Source organism: Sus scrofa, chromosome X (genome assembly GCF_054392235.1).
Source record: "Sus scrofa isolate SSC_HxYL_T2T_F1_AM1 chromosome X, Sscrofa_HxYL_maternal_Yorkshire_Landrace_v2.0, whole genome shotgun sequence".
Taxonomy (NCBI): Eukaryota; Metazoa; Chordata; class Mammalia; order Artiodactyla; family Suidae; genus Sus; species Sus scrofa.
The window spans coordinates 78280640-78302488 of record NC_139401.1 but is presented as its reverse complement, the minus strand read 5'-3'; the positions used below and the strand labels follow the sequence as shown (position 1 = coordinate 78302488).

General features: G+C 35.8%; 1 protein-coding gene across 5 annotated transcripts in view; it reads right to left on the bottom strand.

The window, feature by feature from the left end:
- APOOL (apolipoprotein O like) overlaps positions 1 to 21849 on the bottom strand; it is a 443755-nt gene that overhangs the window by 366652 nt on the left and 55254 nt on the right. For 3 of the 5 annotated variants that reach the window (XM_001925965.7, XM_005657845.4, XM_085008872.1), the window contains 4 exons: positions 20811 to 20902; positions 11518 to 11631; positions 11192 to 11309; positions 3869 to 4443 (listed from right to left, as the gene is read on the bottom strand). In XM_001925965.7, the coding sequence (XP_001926000.1) occupies positions 4355 to 4443; positions 11192 to 11309; positions 11518 to 11631; positions 20811 to 20902 (413 nt within the window). In that variant the 3' untranslated portion in view covers positions 3869 to 4354. Of the gene's footprint in view, positions 1 to 3868; positions 4444 to 11191; positions 11310 to 11517; positions 11632 to 19766; positions 20903 to 21849 lie in introns of those variants that run through there. The other 2 variants (XM_085008873.1, XR_014835865.1) reach the window with 2 other exon arrangements.

Sequence of the window (21849 nt, the reverse complement as noted above, 5' to 3'; positions counted from 1 at the left end):
TATTTTTCACTTACCATAACTTATGACAGTTCAGATGTTTATATGTTGACAATCTAAAACATCTGAAATTGGGATAAGTGTAATGATAAAACTGGCAGCACTTTTTTCTTAGAGGTAAATAATCTGTCTTAGATTTGATGAAATATGGGTGCATTTGATCATAAACGGATCTATGGCAAAAAAAAAATCATTTAAAATACTAAAGCTATTTTTCTCTTTAGGGCTGCACCTGCGGTATATGGAAGTTCCCAGGTGAGGGACTGAATCAGAGCTGCAACTGCTGGCCTACAGTAACATGGGATCTGACTCACATCTATGACCTACACTGTAGTTTGCGGCAATTCCAGATCCTTAACACGCTAAGCGAGGCCAGGGATTGAACCAGCATCTTCATGGATACTAGTTGGATTCTTAACCTGCTAAGCCACAATGGGAACTCCTGAAGCTAAATTTTGAAAAGCTTATAAAAAAGCTAGTAAGTGAACTGCTTCCTCACCTTGAGCCTATCAAAGACCACTCAGAACTACATTCCATTTTGAGCATCTATAGTTCTTTTGTTGTATCTATCTTAGGGCAGATACTACATATAAAACTGTATTTGTGTATGTTTCTATCTTTTCTAATAGTGCATTAGTCTTTTGACAGAATTATAATTATTTTTACACCCTGTGTTACAACCAGCATGGCAGAACATGTGAGCTCCTACTACATACTAGGTATTCATGGGCATAAAAGCTACACAAAGATGATTGTCATACCCATAAGGAGACTTGTAAGAGAAAAAAATTAACTAGTTTTAGTTTTATAATATATTGTATGGGTTATCACAGCTACAAATGCCAAGTGTAAGGGAACATATAGGAGAGAGTATCTAAATCCTACCTTGGAGAACTGAGAAAGGTGCCACTGCATTTGAAGGATGAGTAAGAAGCTGGAATGGGGCAGGATGAGACAGACAAAATTCTAAGAGGAGAATCCAGTATAAGGCAAAGAAAAATAGACATAAAGGAACAAATCATGTTCAAGGACCAAGTGGCATGATATAGATAAAATACAATATACATTGGCAGTTGGGCGGGTGGGGAAGGAAAGAAGGATTAAAGTTTACCTGGACTTATATATGAAGGGTCTTTTATGATATGCTAAGGGGTCTTAATTTGATTTTGTAAGTAATGATGAGTCACTGAAGATTTCAGGAAGATAACTACTCAGAGTTGTTAGACAACTTATATCATAATAATATGACAGATGGGTTTGAATAGGTCAGCTGACACTGTATGTTAGCTCAAACTCAACACCCATTCCAAATCCTTTACCCCTTGCTTTTTTCACCATAGACAAAAATGTGATTTACCAATCTTCTCTGAGCTAAATTTGGCCACATGACCAATTGTGCTAAGATACAGACAGACGTTATTTTGAGAGGAGTTCTAAGAAAGCGTTTACTTCTCTGATAAAAAGGGGTCAGAAACATCTGGTACAGTTTGTTGTAATCCTTCTGCTTACTCTGAATGTGTGTGTGTGTTGCCAGATGTATAAGATCCATTTTGCGACCATGAGGTGGCAAATCAACATGCTAATGAGCAGAGTGGAAAGAGAAAAATCTAGATCCTTCATCACACCAATGAGACACTATACCAATCCTGTAATGCCTAGTTCCAGACTTTAGACTCTCACTTATTTAAGCTACAGTTAACTGGTTTACTGTTACTTATAAGCAGAACACAATGTTAGAAAGCAAGAATGATGGCAGACAGATTAACCAGAGGCTACTATAAAAATCCACAAAGTGATGATGAACACTTGAATGACAGCAAGGATTAGAGAAGTTATAAAGGATTTGAGAAACACAGAAATGAGAGGTAGAGACAATTTAGTTTTAGGCCTACTGACATTGAGGATATATATGGGATATTAGTTGGATATGGATATGACTAAGAAATAATTAGAAAGATAGGTGTATATACTTCTAGAGAAATATGGGAGGTGGAAATATAAATAATCAGGGCATATAAATGGTGACTGAAGTTAGTGAAGTCTGTTGAATGAAAATAAGAGAGCACAGAATGAGAGAAGATTAGAAATGTAAACTTAAGAGCCTCAGGTTTTAAGGGATTCAGAGGAAGAGAAGAATGAAGAATAACAAGAAGAGCAGGAATGACACAAAAGGGAGGAGTTTCAGGAGGGAGTGGTCAGAGTCAATCATTCCGAAAATAAAGTAGGTAGAGCAGCTAAGGTGCCACAAGTTAGAAATTGAAAATGAAGAAGTGGGGGGAGAGGGAGGGAGTGGGAGGGATGGGGAGCTTGGGGTTAACAGATGCAAACTATTGCTTTTGGAATGGATTTACAATGAGATCCTGCTGTGTAGCACTGAGAACTATGTCTAGATACTTACATCGCAACACAATGGGAGGAAAAATTATGTATACATGTATGTGTAACCTGGTCCCCATGCTGTACAGTGGAAAAAAATAAAAATAAAATAAAATAAAGTGAAAATGAGGAGGTAAGAAAGATACATTTATTTTTTTTTAATGAAGTCTAAAAATCATAGGATGGAGAAGAGAAAAGATAGCTTAGGAGGAAGAGGCAGGGTTAGGAAGAGGTTTTTGTTACTGTTTTGGGGTAAAGTATATCAGAAGCTATTTAGAGGTTGAGGAAAAGAAATGAGTGAAAAGAGAAAAACTGAAGATTAAACAAGATGGAATATGGTACTTGAAAAGATGGGAAGGAAGGAGATCAGGAACATAAATAGAAGCATTAGCTTTAGAAAAGAGGGGCTCATGGCTGAGAAGAGCAAAGTCTTGAATGTAGATGGGAAGAAGTTGGGAAACATTATGTCTACTTTTTTCTTTATGTAATAGGAGATACAGTCATCATTGGCAAGTATAGGAGATTTGAGAATAAAAGGCTAGTAATCCACAAATAACAAGTGCTGGAGGGGCTGTGGAGAAAAGGGAACCCTCCTGCACTGTTGGCGGGAATGTAAACTGGTACAGTCACTATGGAGAACAGTTTGGAGATACCTTAGAAATCTATACATAGAACTTCCATATGACCCCACAATCCCACTCTTGGGCATATATCTGGACAAAACTCTACTTAAAAGAGACACATGCACCCGCATGTTCATTGCAGCACTATTCACAATAGCCAGGACATGGAAACAACCTAAATGTCCATAGACAGATGATCAGATTAGGAAGAAGTGGTATATATGCACAATGGAATACTACTCAGCCATATAAAAGAATGACATAATGCCATTTGCAGCAACATGGATGGAACTAGAGACTCTCATACTGAGTGAAATGAGTCAGAAAGACAAAGACAAATACCATATGATATCACTTATAACTGGAATCTAATACCCAGCACAAATGAACATCTCCTCAGAAAAGAAAATCATGGACTTGGAGAAAAGACCTATGGCTGCCTGATGGGAGGGGGAGGGAGTGGGCGGGATTGGGAGCTTGGGCTTATCAGACACAACTTAGAATAGATTTACAAGGAGATCCTGCTGAGTAGCATTGAGAACTATGTCTAGATACTCATGTTGCAACAGAACAAAGGGTGGGGAAAAAATGTAATTGTAATGTATACATGTAAGGATAACCTGACCCCCTTGCTGTACAGTGGGAAAATAAAATAAAATAAAATAAAATAATAAAAAAAGGCTAGTAATACCTTTCCTGGAGAACAGAATAGAGAAACACCTAGGAATCAATAGAAGGGATGCTAAGCAGAATTGGGGGTCCCAATTCTACAAAATTGGGGGTCTGCAGCATACAGCCCTCTTAAATAGTTAAAGATATTTTGGGACATTTAAGAGGAGTTGACATTAATAAAACAAAAAGACAAAGCCCAGTTCAAGTGTGATAAAATATGGATATTTTATTCCAGCTCCAGGAAATGAAAAATGAAAGCTGAGAAGGGAACACATCCTTCCAGGCACCATTCCTATTTAGCTGACATTAATTCAGAAAAAGGAAAAGCAAATATATATGTGTATATATATATAAATACTTATATATACACATACATATTTTCTCAGATTTTAGTGTCATCAGTGTTCATACATTTACTCCTTATTTTTTTAATAAACACCCTTAAAAGTCATCAAATGCATCCTAATATTTCTACATCTATCTACCTTCTCATCGATCATTTGATATTGTTTGGATTGTAATCACAGTTTGTGTTTTAATCACTTGTGTGATTCCTCAAACTATACATTAGAAGATGTAAGGGGAAAACTTTTTGTATACTCTATGCATCACGGTTACCCATTACATGATTTTTTCCATCGTTTTTTGCAACTTCATACATCTCGTGGTTCTCTGTGCAGACTATTTCAGCTTCTCGTGCTGTACATATCTGCATCTTCTGGATGGGACTGCCCATGATCTATGAGCTTGGGGTCAAGCAAAAACTGTGTAGCACCTGATAAAGTATTAAAATGAACAAAATCAGTCATTCATTTAACACATTTCATGTTGATACTGGGTATACATTAGAACAAAACAGATAAAAATCTCTGCCAGCATGGACCTACATTCAAGTTGGCTGAGAGAGAGAATAAATAAAGCAAAAGATATATCAGAAGGTGGTAAGCGCTATGCAGAAAAATACAACAGGGAGGGGCATATGGAGTGCTTGGGTGATTTGCAGTTTTAAATAGGGTGGCCAGGGAAAGCCTTCTAGAAAGGTGCTATTTGAGAAAAGAACTTCAGGAGGTGAAGGTGGGGGTCCTGTAGATATTTGAGGGAAATTCTTTACAGGAGGAGCAGGCGGCAAGTGTAATGGACCTTAGGCATGTCTGAGAAGCCGTAAAATGGCCAATATGGCTGGAACAGAGTTGGCAAGACATAATGATGGTGAATCCAATGAGAGTGGTAGGAGGCAAGATTAGAAAAGAATAGAAGGCTAGGCCACTTAGGGCCATGGCAAAGTTTTTCTCTTTTTTGGGGGAGGCGGGGCACGCAGAAGTTTCCAGGATTGAACCCTCACCACAGCTGCAATCCTCACCACAGCAGTGACAATGCCAGATCCTTAACCTGCTGTGCCACCAGAGGATGCCGAAGTTTTTGTTTTTTACTCTGAGTGAAACAAGAAGTCACTGGATAGTTTTGAGCAGAGGAGTGACATGATGTTATGTTTTTTTAAATGATTTTTATTTTTTCCATTATAGTTGATTTACAGTGTTCTGTCAATTTCTACTGTACAGCAAGGTGACCCATTCAGACATATATATATATATATATATATATATATATATATATATATATATATTCTTTTTCTCCTATTATCCTCCATCATGTTCCATCACAAGTGACTGGATATAATTCCCTGTGTTATACAGCAGGATCTCATTGATGATAGATTTTTTTTTTTTGTCTGTTTGTCTTTTTAGGGCTACATCTGCAGCGTATGGAGGTTCCCAGGTCAGGGGTCTAATCGGAGCTGTAGCCATAGGCCTACGCCACAGCCACAGCCACGTCAGATCCGAGCCGTGTCTCCAACCTACACCACAGGTCATGGCAACACCAGATCCTTAACCCAGTGAGTGAGGCCAGGGATCGAACCGCAACCTCATGGTTCCTAGTTGGATTTGCTTCCGCTGCACCATGATGTGAACTCCTAGATGTTATGTTTTTTAAAAGACTACTCTTGGCTATGGGGAGAAGAGACTATAGGGGTAGAAGCATGGAAGTAGGGAGACTAGTAAGGAAGCTACTGTAGTACCCCAGGAGGGAGACACTGATAGCTTTCATTAGGGCAGTAGCAGTAGAGGTAGTGAGAAGGAACTGGGACTCTGGATAACTTCTTAAGGTAGAATGGACAGGATCTTCTAAAAGGATTATGTTGTGTGAGAGACTTTATCTTGAGAAAACACATGAATGGAATTGATATTGTGATAGGGAAAAATGTGGAAGCATGTTTGGGGCAATGAAGGCAAATGAAGTGTCTCAGATGTCCTATATTTGAATTGCTAACTAGACATCTGAATACAAACATTGAACAAGCAGCTAGAAATATGAATCTATAGAGTTTAGGAGTAGCCTGGGCTGGTTTATAATTTTATTTTTATTTTTTTTAAGTTATTGGAGTATATTTGACTTACAATGTTGTATTAGTTTCAGATCTACAGAAAAGCAAATCAGTCATACATATAAATATATCCATTCTTTTCCCCCACAGGTTATTACAAACTATTGAGTAGATTTTCCTATGCTAAACAGTAGGGTCTCTTTAATCATCTATTTTATACAGTAGTGTGTATATGTTATTCGCACCCTCCCAATCCTAGCCTATACATGGCATTTAAAACTATGGTATCATCTAGCAAGTAAGAAAAGAGGTCCAAGGAGTGAGCCCTTTGGATATTCCAACTTTTTGAGGTTAAGAACATTAGAATGTAGCAGAGAAGACTTAGAAGAAACAGCCAGTTGGTGAAGCAAGAGAACCAAGAGTAAGTGATATCCCACAGGCCAACTGAAGAGATTATTTCAAGGAGGATGGAGTAATCACTCGTGTTTAGAAGTTACTGATGGATTACCTAACATAGAGATTGAGAATGGACTCCTGGATTTGGCAATGTGTAGATAAATTGTGATCTTGATAAACTGTGTGCCAGGCAATACGCTACATTATTTTCACGTGTTGTCTCATAATACCATGAGATAGATGATATTTTTTATGTTATCTTTGTTTTACAGGTAGGAAATTTTAATTTAAGGAGGTTAAGAAATTTGACCAATGTTATCTAGATGATAAGTAGTAGAGCCAGAACTGAATCCAGTTTCGTCTGACCCCCAACACAATATCCCTGGTTATTCTGTAAAATGGGGGTAGAGAGGTAACAATATCATACAATTACTTTTAATATTCATTACAATAATACAAAGTGGTAAGAACAATTTTTGTATTTATTTTGTGACATAAGGCTAAAAATTTTTCACAAATTTTTGTTTTAAATCTTTTCCTAACTCCAATTCATTCTGAAATGATTTTCATTTTACATTTGGGAGACATAACATTTTTTCATAGAGGAATTTAATTTCTAGTTTTATGATGAAAATAAAAGAGAAATAATTTACATAACTATTTATTTTACACCTATCTTTTCATTTTTTTTTTAATTTTTATGGCTGCACTCAAGGCCTATGGAAGTTCCTAGACCAGGGATTGAAAATGAGCCACAGCTGTGATCTACACTGCACCTGTGGCAACACCAGATCTGGGTTAACTGCACCAGACCTGGGATTGAACTTGCACCTCTGCAAAAACCTGAGCCACTGCAGTTGGATTCTTAACCCAATGCACCACAGTGGGAAATCCTACACCTATCTTTTCAGAAACAGTTTCTGTTTTATAGACTGTGATAGAACTACGTGTAACTTCACCACCAAATATATTTTAAAAACAGCCAGATCTTAAATAATCACTACCTATGACATGAATATAGTGCTCTGTAAGATAGAGATTTTTAACCTGGGATCCCTTTGGGGGGGGGTAGTTTCTGCAGATATAATTCATAACAATCTATTAACTTGAATAGGGGAAAGCTGTCCTTATTTTCATTAACCTCTAATTGAAAATGAACATTTTTTTTCAAAAATGAATGCAGGCAACAAACCACACTAATATTAACTGTACCTTTGATTCTGCCACTAATAGAAATCACAGATATTTTCATATCACACTGCAGTTGCAGATATCTTGAAATATTAACACTTACTACTACTTCTAAACTATGGCCTTTATCAGATATGTTGTTAGATATTGTTATTTAATACAATTAGGAAGCTCATAATTACTATGTATTTTAATTTATGCCATTTAAAAACATTCTGAGAAGGGGTTTGTAGCAAAAAGAAAAAAGAAACTGGTGCTGCCTACTCCTTTTTCAAATGCATCTTTACTGCCACCTGGTGGAAGCCTTTGCTCAGTACAAGTAAAAAGTGTACAATGGAATAGTTTTATTAACACTTTTTATCACATAGACATATGGTAAGCACTGACAAATAATTATTTTATATAAGTCTGAATGTGTCTAATTTGCTTAACAATATCCATCAATTGACTAAGCTCTCTAACTCACTTCCTTAATTTATATTCTTGTCTAAGATCTGGTTAAAAGTTTATTAACTTACCCTTTGCCTTCAGATTTTCACAGCTTATGTCATATATTATTAACTAGAGGAACAGGCATAGAGAATCCCCATGGAAGTTTTCTTACAACCCACCTGCTTGGAGGCCTCATCTCTGGAGATTCTGACTCAAGAAATTGTGATGTGGATCCCGCTGGTTTAGAACTAGCCTTGGTCATTTTATTTCTGCCTTTTTTTTTTCTTTCCTTTTCTGGCCATACCCGCAGCATATCGAAATTCCTGGGACAGGGATTGAATCTGAGCTGCAGCTGTGACCTATGCCACAGCTGCAGCAATGTGGGATCCTTAACCCACCAAGATAGGCTGAAGACTGAACTTATGCCACTGTAGAGACAACACTGGATCCTTAATCCATTGCACCAAAACAGGAACTCCATGATTTCTGCCTTTTTAAAAAGGTTCATCTCATGCTTTTTGGAGTAATTAAGAATTATATTTTTTCTCTTAGAATTTTTTCATTCTTTTTGATCAAGGGCTCTTAGTCCTCCCAAAGAATTAGCAGTCATAAAACTATTCTTGAGTCTCAACTCCCCAATCATTATATAATGCTTTTCTTTGCACTTTATCATATTTTTAATCTCTTTGTAAAACAATTTCTGCTTAAAGTTTTTTTCAGCAGAATTTTTAAAAAGCTGGTGTTACAACAAACAGGAAAGGAATAAAGATATTTAAAGTTATAAAACAGCAATGAATTACTGTCTCACCTCTGCCACTGCAGGGTGAAAGCAGCCACAGACAATACATAAATGAGTAAGTGTGGCTGTGTTCCAATAAAATTTTATTTATTTATGGACACTGAAATTTGAATTTCATACAATTTTCACTTGTCAGGAAAGATTTTCCTTTTGATTTTTCAAACTACTTAATAACATAGAAATCATTCTTGGCTTACGAAATGAACAAAATAGTGAGCCAAATTTGGCACAAGGTCCATTGTTTGTCAATCTCTGTTTAAGAAGGACATTAATCTTGTGAGACTGTGAGAGATTTCATTCTGCTTTTATCAGATTTTGAAGACGTCCATATCACCAAATTTCTAAATTTGTGATTACCAAAATAACAGCTGTCACCAAGAATGTATATGAATGATAAAGAAAAACTAAATTGAGATTCAAAGCCATGATATATAGTTGGACAGTATACCCAGTCTATTCTGTATGCTAAGAAGTGGTGGCATGACTAGGCTCCCTAGCTAAGTAATGTGCTCCCAAAGTGTGTTCAATGACAATAAATGTGTTTATCAGCAAAATGGCTAATTACTCAGTCAAATGCTAATGATCTCTTCTAACACTCATTGAGAACTTAGTATGAGCTTGATGTACACTCAACTCTGAATGATATATGATAAGGATGAATAGTAGTGGGTGTCTCTCTCCTCTACATGCCTCCTTAGAATGCTTTTCATATACTACATAACCCATGACAGGTAGCTAAAAGGTTCTAGAATCCAGATGTGTGAAGAAAAGAATTGACATTGTTAAGCTATAACATCCCCACAAAGATCTCTGGAGTTGACAGGCATTTAGAAAAATTGGTTATGTTATATACTTGTGGGAATATAGTCAACTGTGGATTATTTAGAGAGAGTCTAAAACTGTATAACTTATCTTCATTAGAAAGGAGAGGTGACAGGAATTTAGTAGAACTCAAAATCAGATTTCTCAGTGACAGCTTTAATAAAAACTAAGAGAAGAGGAGGTTGAAATTAGAGACCAAACTCTGGTTTTAAATTAGATAATCTATAAGCAGTGAAAAAAGCTTGGCCTTTGGCATCAGGAATATCCAAGCTATAAACACAACTCTATTCACAAACTGTATGAATTTGGGCAAGTTACTTAATCTCCCTGAGTCTCAGTTTCTTCACCATAAAACAATGAAAATTACATATACACCAGAGGTTTTTTTTTTTTTTTCTGGAGTGGGTTGGTGAGGATTGAATAACATACTGTAGTTTCAGCTCTCTGCACGACAGCAGTTGCTCAGTAAAGGGCAGATATTTTCATTATTCTCTAATTCTCTACCTTTGACTTGGTCCTATTTCCTTTGTAATAAGATAACTTGATGGGTACTACCATTTACTTGGTACGAATAAAAATATGGTGAATTTATGTAAATATACTGTTGACATAGTAGTAAACACTCTTTCTTTCTGATCACAGTAAAACTGGGTAGAATTTGCCTAGAAAGTATAATTGTCATCATTTGGTCTCACAAAGTATTAATTGCCTATACCTTTTATTGGTAAATATATTACTTATTAGTCATTATTATTAATTAATTGGTGCTATTTTTAGTATGATACTGAAAGTTCTCCTAGTATCTAAACTAAATTAAACTGATAGAATAAGCCAAGACTGAAAGGAGTAAATAGCATAAGAAATGGAAAGCTGGGAGTTCCCACTATGGTTCAATGATAACTAACCCAACTAGTATCCATGAGGATGTGGGTTTGATCCCTGGACACACTCAGTGGGTTAAGGATCTGGCATTGCTGCAAGCTGCAGTGTAGGTCACAGATGTGGCTTGGATCTGGCGTTGCTATGGCTATGTTGTAGGCCAGCAGCTGCAGCTCCTCCAATTCAATGCCAAGCCCGGGAACTTCCATATGTTGTAGGTGCGACCATAAAAAGGAAAAAAAAAAAAAAAAAAAAAAGAAGAAAAGGAAATGCAAAGCTGATATTTTTTAATGTAGATATGATTCATTGTTTTAGCCTGTAAACTGATAGAATCCAGAAAGACACATTTTCCTCCACCTGATTAAAAAGCTCACATTTATAAAGTGATATTAAATGCTTCACTCACTCAACCTATCAGTGCCACTCCATATTCTCATTTGCAAAGATCTATATTACGAGTTATGTTGCAATTAGGTATCTGAATACTTAACTTTAAAAGATACAGATTACAGATATGTGGAAGACAAAACACTTATGAAGAAAACATAAATAAGTTCTAACTACTAATTATAATACTATAAAATTATTTCAGAAATTAAAACTGAGTTATTTCAAACAAACCTGAGGTGGATTCTGATTTGGTCTTTGTTTCAGAGCTGAGTTCTGTTGGCAAAGGCACTGACTGTTTCAGGTTCTGAGCTGTTTTTGCAGGTATTGCTATTTTGGCAGAGTTTCCCAGCTGTTTACAAAAAAAGATTTTTCCTTCATAAGTAAATTATTTTACTAAAAGAATAAAATGTCCTAAAAAATTACAGCATGCCAAGGTAGTAGTATGCTCTTTCATTTCCTTTCATTCCATCCTTGACTTCTGTCCTGGAGTCCCATTACAAGCTAACAGCCACCCAAACAAAACTCAAAGTCTACCTTTTGAACCATTTAAACTCTACCTTAGTTTTTTCTTTAGGTTCAGGAAGTGACTCTTTTTTGCTGTTATTTGTCCACAATGATTTAACTGCTTCATAAATTTCCTGGCTTGTAGTATATGCCTTTTTCCCAGTTACCTAATTTAAAAAAAAGTGAGTCAAATAATACATTTTTTTTAAAGTTAAAATAACAAATATTAAAAAACTTACACATGGTATTTTATATGAACACTCAGGTTAGAATCAATAGTAAAGATATAAATCTCTAGATCATATAACACAAAGCCTCATTTTCTATATCTTACATGAAATATTATTTGCCTTATGTAAGTATATAAGTTTTACACCGAGAGTGAATCTTAGTGTAAAATATGTCAGTGTAGGTTCATCAATTACAACAAATGTACCCCTGGTAAGGATGTTGATAATGGAGGAGGCTATGCGTGTGTGGGTACAGGGGGTGTACCAGAAATCTGTATACTTTCTCCTTAATTCTGTTGTGAATCTAAAAATATGCTAAAAAAATAATAGTCTTAAACATGTAGTTTCCATTCACACTGTAACATACGTAAAACTATGTCTGGAGTTCCTTGATGGCCTAACCGTTAAGGATCTAGCATTGTCACTGCTGTGGTGTGGGTTCGATCCTTGGCTCAGGAACTTCTGCATGCTGTGGACACAGCCAAAAACAAAAACAAAAACAAAACACAACAACGAACTATCTGTTTAATAGGAGTTTGGGAAAGACAGTTCCAAATAATAAACAGTTGACATAGAAATAAGAAATAAGATTTTAAGATGCTACAAAGTTAATGCTTTTGCTTGAATTTTTATGGTGCTTTCTCCAGTCAGAAAGAAAAATAATTAATGTGTTTCTCCAGAGAATAATACTTTTTTAGTAGAAACGTGAAATACAAAGTGAACTAAAAACACACTAAAGCAGAGGCTACCATGCTGACTGAATTCCTGAAGCTGCTATTTTCATTCATATCTTTTTCCCTTTGAAAATCTTATGATTCCTTCTTTTGATTCTTTTCCTATCCTTTTGTTCCTTATGGTTAAAGTTATGTCAACAGCTATCGATTTCTCAAATTTTAAAGAGGTTTGGGGGAGCTTTCCAGGATTACACTTTATATAAACACAAATTTTCAAAAACTATGTTTTTCTTCCTTAAATAGAAATATTTTTATTGTTTTTGCTAAGTAGATAGCAGTACTTAAGAAAATTCAGTCAGTCCACTAGTATGAAAGTCCTCCTCCTCCCCCTGATGTAACCTTTTTTAACAGTTGTGTGAATATTTTTCCTGAATTTTTAGTCTAATATGTATGTTATATGTGCATATGCATAGCATTTAAAAATAAATGGAATGATGGATCTCCCAATGTGGCTCAGTGGGTTAAGAACCCAACTAGTATCCATGAGGATAAGGGTTTGATCCCAGGCCTTGCTCAGTAGGTTAAGGATCTGGCGTTGCTGCAAGCTGCAGTTTAGGTTGCAGATGCGGCTCAGACCTGATGTTGCTGTGGCTATGGCTGTGGCTGGCAGCTATGGCTCCAATTTGACCCCTAGCCCAGAAACTTCCATATGCCGCAGGTGCAGGCCTAAAAATAAATAAAATAAAATAAAATGGAATGTTGATACTTATAGATCTACCAAAAAGGATGAGGTAGATCTATATGCAGTGACATGGATAGAAAACCATGATGAACTACTGAATTGCAAAAAAGAGAACAGAGAATAGATTATAAACTACAATCTCAATTATGTTTTAAATTAATGTTTAGGAAAACTGCACATACATACACTGTTTCTTTTGTAAACACAAACAGGATTACATGATACATACTATGTCGAAATGTGATTTTTTTTTGGCTGCATCTGTGGAATATGGAAGTTCCTGGGCCAGGGATCAAACCCACACCATGGCAGTGACCGAAACCGCTTCAGTGACACAAAATCCTTACTCCACTGCACCACAAGGGAACTCAGAGATGTGATTTTTTTAAAGCTTAACATTATGTCATCGAGATGTTATCAGTTTATATGCCATTAGATCTGCTTGTAATAGCTGGATAGTTAGTATTCTATAATAGGTACATTGCAATTTGCTTAACAGATCCCCTATTGATGGGCATATGGGCATTATGATTTGTTTAACAAATCCCTTTTTGATGGGCATATGGGATACTTCCTTTGTGGCAATTATAAGCATGCTGCAAATTACCACCCTACACAAACAACTGGGACTATATACCCTTGTGGTATTTCTTTGGAAAAATTTGATGTGAAATATCTGGATTAAAGATCATATATATTTGAATTTTTGACAATATTGCCACACTGCCCTCAGAAAGTAAGCAATGTACTGTAGCAATTTACACTCCCACCAAGAGTATATATCTATTTTCCAACCCTGTTTATCAGCAGCAGTGTTATGAGTGTTTTAAATCTTTGGATAGGCTAAAAACCAATATCTAAATGATTTTTTCAATTTGAATTTATTTGATTGCTGATGAAATTAAGTATCTTTCATATATTAGGCCATTTATATTTCTAATTTGTGTAGCACTTATTCATATACTTTCTTCATTTTCTTAGGGGAGCATTTATCCTTTTCCTGCTGATTTATAGAAACTTTTACTATACAGAAGGATACTATTATTTAGTCCTTTGTTATACATGCTGCAACTTGTTTCCCCCATTTTTCATTCATTAACTTTGTATATGGTATATTGTGATCAACAGAAATATACTACTTTGATGTAAAATCTATTAATTTTTTTCTTTGACGGCTTTTGGATTATGTTTTGCCTAAGGCCTTTTCTATCTCAAGATTACACAAATATTCCGCTTTTCTGATATTTTATTATATTTTATCACTAGATTCTTTTTATTTTTTTAGGGCCACACCTGAAACATATGGAAGTTTCTGGGCTAGGGGTCAAACCGGATCTGCAGCTGCTGGTCTATACCACAGCCACAGCAACAGCAGATCTGAACCATTATCTGTGACATAAGCTGCAACTTGTGGCAATGCCAGATCCTTAACCCACTGAGGGAGGCCAGGGATTGAACCTTTATCCTCATGGATACTAGTCAGGTTCTTAACCCACTGAGCTGCAATGGGAACTCCTACCACTAGATCTTTATTCCACTTGGAATTTATTTGATACATTTCTTGAATAGTCCATGCATTTTTTTTTTGTATTTTTTGTCTTTTTAGGGCTGCACTCGTGGCATATGGAGGTTCCCAGGCTAGGAGCTGCATCAGAGCTGTAGCCACTGGCCTACGCCACAGCCACAGCAATGCGGGATCCAAGCCGCATCTGCGACCTACACCACAGCTCACGGCAACGCTGTATCCTTAACCCACTGAGCGAGGCCAGGGATCAAACCCATGTCCCCACGGATGCTAATTGGGTTTGCTAACCACTGAGCTACGACGGGAACTCCTGTCCACGCATTCTTTACACACTGATCTGAACTGCCACTTGCACCATACCCTCCCCCACACCCCACAACGTATACAAAGACACACTCGATATATTTTTTAACATTCTCTTTTGTTCTCTTGGTATATTTTATTATTTATGCTATAACTATAGTATTGTTCCATACACATTGCACATGGACAGCAAATACTGGTTGGATGAATGTCACATTCCCTCCAAATCCAGGGATTTTGTAAGAACCAAATAAATTTGAAAACACCTGCCATATTCCAATATTGAATCATTTCATTCAGAAAACAAGTCTATTCAAGAACAAAACGTAGTCAAGCTTAAAAAATGCCCTTCAGTAAAGTTTAATAGTTTTTAAAATCTAAGTTTTAAAATTCGATTTTATTAAGTTTATTCCTAGATATGTTAGTTTTCAAAGACAGATTTCTTGTTACTCTACAAAAAAAAAAAAGTTAATAATGAAAATACTGTGAGGAAAAATATAAAAAGCAAAGAGCAATTTCATCTTGAAGTGCGTTTCTGAAATAGTAACTGGAGTGTGACTTTTATTTTTCAAAGAACTTTCTGGACTATCATTTTGTAACCTTCTTTATATTGCAGACTTCTTAAAGAATCTCTTAAAATCTATGAGCTGCTTCTTTCCAAAAATACACACATAACAGAAGAGCTCTTACCTGACATTTTTTAAAAAGACTTGTCTGATTAACAAAAAGCTGTTTTAAAAGTGTATAAGTGATATTTATAGAATGCTGAATATTCATTACTAGTAGGTACTTTACAATATACCCAACTACTGTCTTTCACAAGTGATTTGTATGCTTATCAAGAATAAATTATATTAGGAGTTTCCTGGTGGCTCAGTGGGTTAAGGATCCAGCATTGTCTCCACTGTGGGTCAGGTCACTGCTGTGGTATGAGTTCCATCCCTGGCCTAGGAACTTCCACATGCTGTGGATGTGGCCAAAAAAAAAAAAAAAAAAAGAAAGAATAAGTTGTATTTGTTTTCAGGATAATTAAGTTTTACTATAATTAAACAATTTAAATGTAACAGGATGAAATATAAGTGTAAAGAGAATTGTTGCATTTACAAAAATTAAGTTTTGTAAAGACTCAAAAGTGAATTACTAAAAAAACTATCAAATTTGAGGTGCACAAGACAAAAGGCTAAGAGAAATACTAAAAATCTAAGAGGATTCTGCACTCACATTATTGTAATGTTTTTAAATGTTCATTTGATTTTATTTATTTTCACTTTTTAGGCCCACACCCGTGGCATATGGAAGTTCCCAGGCTGGGGTCAAATCAGAGCTACAGCTTCCAGCCTGCACCACAGCCACAGCAATGTCATATCTGAGCCGCATCTGTGACAACACCATGATCCATAACCCACTGAGAGGCCAGGGATCAAACCCATGACCACGCGGACACTAGTCAGGTTCATTACCACTGAGCCATGACAGAAACTCCCAAGTTCTGCATTTTGTTTTTATTTTCTTTCTCTTAAAGTAAAATTAAATTTAATACTTCATTTTTAAAATAAAAAACAAGGTGCATACTATACTAGGATCCTCTTATAAAACCATATATGCCTATTCACTCATCTATCATTCTATGTCTATGTATGAATGAAGAAATATCTAGAATAATATTCTATCAAATGTTAATACTGACATTTTTCTGGATAGGAAAAAATTTCAGTTGGTTAGTTGGGTTTTTTCCTACACTTTTTTGTAATGCTTAAATGATTGAAGAATAAGTGGGTATCAATTTTATTTGAAAAAAAAAGTCATTTTCTAAACAAATGAACAACAACAATCAGTGGCAGCATCATGCACTGGGAAGAGAAATAGATAGGGAAGCAAGACCTATGAAGCTGAATAGAGCCCTGGACAAATCAGTCACTTTGAAACTTTTCTGGGCCACAGTTTCCTTATTGGCAAATGAGAAAATGAGGAAGTTGAATGTAATGAGCTCAAAGATTTCTTTCAGCACTAACATTATATGAATTTAAGTGGCTAATTCCTATGTAAATTCTTAGGAAATAATTTTTAAAATAAGTTTATCATTTTATCCATCAATTATCTTAAGTTTTACTAGATTTAATTAATAATGTTTTCCTCCTTTGCTGTAAGCTTTTGCAGCTTGATCCTATTACAAACTACATAGGGCACTATATTCTTGACATTCTTAAAATACTGAATAGGCAGTTTTATCTACATCAATAATTAAAAAGATACAGTAATGAGAATACAAGTACAGAAAGTCTTTCTGGTAACACTACACATTGCTTCAAGTGTGAGGGAGAAATGTTAAATACTGGTAATTAATGGAAGAAAAAATAGAAAGAAAAAACTGTATATCCCAAAGCTGCCTTTCTCAATCAAAATATTTGTTAAAATTAAAAAACCAAGGAGTTCCTGTCGTGGCACAGCAGAAATAAATCCAACTAGTATCCATGAGGATGCGGGTTCCATCCCCACTGGCCTTGCTCAGTGAGTCAGCGATCTGGTGCTGCCGTGAGCTATGGTGTAGGTCACAGACGTGGCTCGGATCCCATGTTGCTGTGGCTATGGCATAGGCAGGCATCTGTAGCTTTGATTCTATCCCTAGCCTGAGAGTTTCCATATGCCACTGGTGTGGACCTAAAAAGCAAAATATATATACATATATACATATATATAATAAAATAAAGTAAAATAAAATAAAATAAAACCACTGACACAAACTGTTCAAATCATGAGCAGAATCTTTGGATTTGTAGGGTAAGCTCACAAGAAAATGACAAAACAACTGTAATACAGATTTCAAAGTTGAGTTTGTATATATGTGTGTATATTTTTACTCCTCAGAAGCCTCTATTATCTATCAATTGGTTGTTTCTTGCACCATGTTAATCTGCTGAACTGGCAACTTTCAGCAGGTGTAATTTTCTATTAACTAAAATATGAATTTTACGTAGCTCAACAATGGAACAGTATTTCTCCACATAAATTCTAACCTAATCCTCAAATCAGCATTTATACTGTTGAATTATATTTAAACAAATACATCCTATTTATTTGTGATAATTATGTAATTAAGAATGGGATTTACCATGATAAGATGCTAATGTGATTTTTGCCAACATAAGAGTTGATACCAACAATATTTCTCCGAAAATTAAATGTTGCAGGTGCTGTATGACATTTATTTTATTTATTTATTTTTTGAGGGTAGAAAATGAAGCTTTATTAATAGATATACTTTATGAACTCTATTCTTTATTTTTTAGCTTATAAGTGCCTTCATTTCTTTTTTTTTTTTTTTTTTATTTTCCCACTGTACAGCAAGGGGGTCAGGTTATCTTTACATGTATACATTGCAATTACAGTTTTTTCCCCCACCCTTTCTTCTGTTGCAACATGAGTATCTAGACAAAGTTCTCAATGCTATTCAGCAGGATCTCCTTGTAAATCTATTCTAAGCTGTGTCTGATAAGCCCAAGCTCCCAATCCCTCCCACTCCCTCCCCCTCCCATCAGGCAACCACAAGTCTCTTCTCCAAGTCCATGATTTTCTTTTCTGAGGAGATGTTCATTTGTGCTGGATATTCGATTCCAGTTATAAGTGATATCATATGGTATTTGCCTTTGTCTTTCTGACTCATTTCACTCAGTATGAGAGTCTCTAGTTCCATCCATGTTGCTGCAAATGGCATGATGTCATCCTTTTTTATGGCTGAGTAGTATTCCATTATGTATATATACCACATCTTCCGAATCCAATCATCTGTCGATGGACATTTGGATTGTTTCCATGTCCTGGCTATTGTGAATAGTGCTGCAATGAACATGCGGGTGCATGTGTCTCTTTTAAGTAGAGATTTGTCCGGATAGATGCCCAAGAGTGGGATTGCAGGGTCATATGGAAGTTCTATGTATAGATTTCTAAGGTATCTCCAAACTGTCCTCCATAGTGGCTGTACCAGTTGACATTCCCACCAGCAGTGCAGGAGGGTTCCCTTTTCTCCACACCCCCTCCAGCACTTGTTATTTGTGGATTTGTTAATGATGGCCATTCTGACTGGTGTGAGATGGTATCTCATGGTAGTTTTGATTTGCATTTCTCTTATAATCAGGGATGTTGAGCATTTTTTCATGTGTTTGTTGGCCATCTGTATATATTCCTTGGAGAAATGTCTATTCAGGTCTTTTGCCCATTTTTCCATTGGTTGATTGGCTTTTTTGCTGTTGGGTTGTATAAGTTGTTTATATATTCTAGAGATTAAGCCCTTGTCGGTTGCATCATTTGAAACTATTTTCTCCCATTCTGGAAGGTGTCTTTTTGTTTTCTTTTGGGTTTCCTTTGCTGTGCAAAAGCTTTTCAGTTTGATGAGGTCCCATGGGTTTATTTTTGCTCTAATTTCTATTGCTTTGGGAGACTGACCTGAGAAAATATTCATGAGGTTGATGTCAGAGAGTGTTTTGCCTATGTTCTCTTCTCGGAGTTTGATGGTGTCCTGTCGTATATTTAAGTCTTTCAGCCATTTGGAGTGTATTTTTGTGCATGGTGTGAGGGTGTGTTCTAATTTCCTCGCTTTGCATGCAGCTGTCCAGGTTTCCCAGCAATGCTTGCTGAATAGACTTTCCTTTTCCCATTTTATGTTCTTGCCTCCCTTGTCAAAGATTAATTGACCATAGGTGTCAGGGTTTATTTCCGGATTCTCTATTCTGTTCCATTGGTCTGTCTGTCTGTTTTGATACCAGTACCACACTGTTTTGATGACTGTGGCTTTGTAGTATTTCTTGAAGTCTGGGAGAGTGATGCCTCCTGCTTGGTTTTTGTTTCTCAGGATTGCTTTGGCGATTCTGGGTCTTTTGTGGTTCCATATAAATGTTTGGATTGTTTGTTCTAGTTCTGTGAAAAATGTCCTGGGTAATTTGATAGGGATTGCATTGAATCTGTAGATTGCTTTGGGTAATATGGCCATTTTCACAATATTGATTTTTCCAATCCAGGAACATGGAATATCTTTCCATTTCTTTACATCTTCTTTGATTTCTTTGATCAAAGTTTTATAGTTCTCGGCATATAGGTCCTTTACCTCTTTGGTCAGGTGTATTCCGAGGTATTTGATTTTATGAGGCGCAATTTCAAAAGGTATCATATTTTTGTATTCCTTTTCTAATGTTTCATTGCTGGTATACAAAAATGCAACTGACTTCTGAATGTTAATCTTATATCCTGCTACTTTGCTGAATTTATTAATCACTTCAAGGAGTTTTGGGGTTGAGTCCTTAGGGTTTTCTAGGTATAGTATCATGTCATCTGCATACAGTGACAGTTTTATCTCTTCTCTTCCTATATGGATGCCTTTTATTTCTTTTGTTTGTCTAATTGCTGTGGCTAGGACTTCCAAAACTATGTTGAAGAGCAGTGGTGAGAGTGGGCATCCCTGTCTTGTTCCAGATTTGCGTGAGAAGGCTTTCAGTTTTTCCCCATTGAGGATTATATTTGCTGTGGGTTTATCATAAATGGCTTTGATTATGTTCAGGAATGTTCCCTCTATACCCACTTTGGCGAGGGTCTTGATCATGAATGGATGTTGGCCTTTGTCAAATGCTTTTTCTGCGTCTATTGAGATGATCATATGATTTTTGACTTTTTTTTTGTTAATGTGGTGTATGATGTTGATTGATTTGCATATGTTGAACCATCCTTGTGAACCTGGGATGAACCCAACCTGGTCATGGTGTATAATTTTTTTGGTATGTTGTTGGATTCGGTTGGCTAAGATTTTGTTGATGACATGTAAATATTGTTATACTGAGAGTTTAAAAAAATACTGAAATGAAGCTATCACTTAAAAAGAACTTACCTTTGCAATTATTACTGATTGAACAGGGTAGCAAACAGTTGCTCCTATAGTGGCCAGTCCCAGTGGATAAGCAATTTTCTTAAACCTAGAACCTATGACAGTCAAACAAACTATTAAACTCCAAATAGATACTATCAGAGACTTGATGCTTTTATAACTTTAATATTTTCTTTGTTCCCCTTTAAGCCTTTATCCTACATTAATTTATTCTGTAGGTAATAATACTAATCAAGATGATAGGTAAAATGTACTTAAGGATTAAAATTCAATTAATAGCCCTTAGTTGTCATGTCCAATTTAAGAAAAGGATTCTCAATCTAACATTGATAATTACCTACACAAAGGGGGTTGATGATTTTCTTCTTTTAAAACTAGGTATTTTTTCATGTCCCAGAGTTGTAACCACATTTTTTTTCAAGTATCTAATGATGCATGATAATATAGAGAATTAATCACTATCATGTTTGTGACACCCCTGTTAAACTGAAATGTACTCTTTTCATATATCCTTTTTTGATTAAGTCCTTAGAAAGCCGAAGGATCCAACCATTTAATCAGCTAAGAATTTTAAAATGTACATGACTCTTTCATCTCACTGATTTTAGAATACTGAATTAATAATTTAATAATTGCAAGTAACCTGTGATAATTCAATTATTTCCAAAAGTGCCTTAATTAAGCATCTAAGAGTCCTTTACAAACTTTTTTTAAAATAATGAAGTCCTTAAAAAAACTTCCAAATAGAATCTCACTAGGAACTTCACATATAAAACTTGCAGACTTGAAGCTACTCTGGTTATAACACCTGGGAGAGTGAACAAGCCCTACCTACATGGCTTTTCCCTTATCCCTGTACCACACCTAAACACTTCCATGGAACCCTAGGTTCTATATAATAGCTTGAAACCCACCACTCTCAGCAGCACTTTACTTCCAACAGACCCTTAGTCCAAAACAATATCTATCTAAAATACTCTTCTGGGAACCCTGGACTCTAAATACAATCTGGGCCATCAGATGATGGGATTTCTAATTGGGG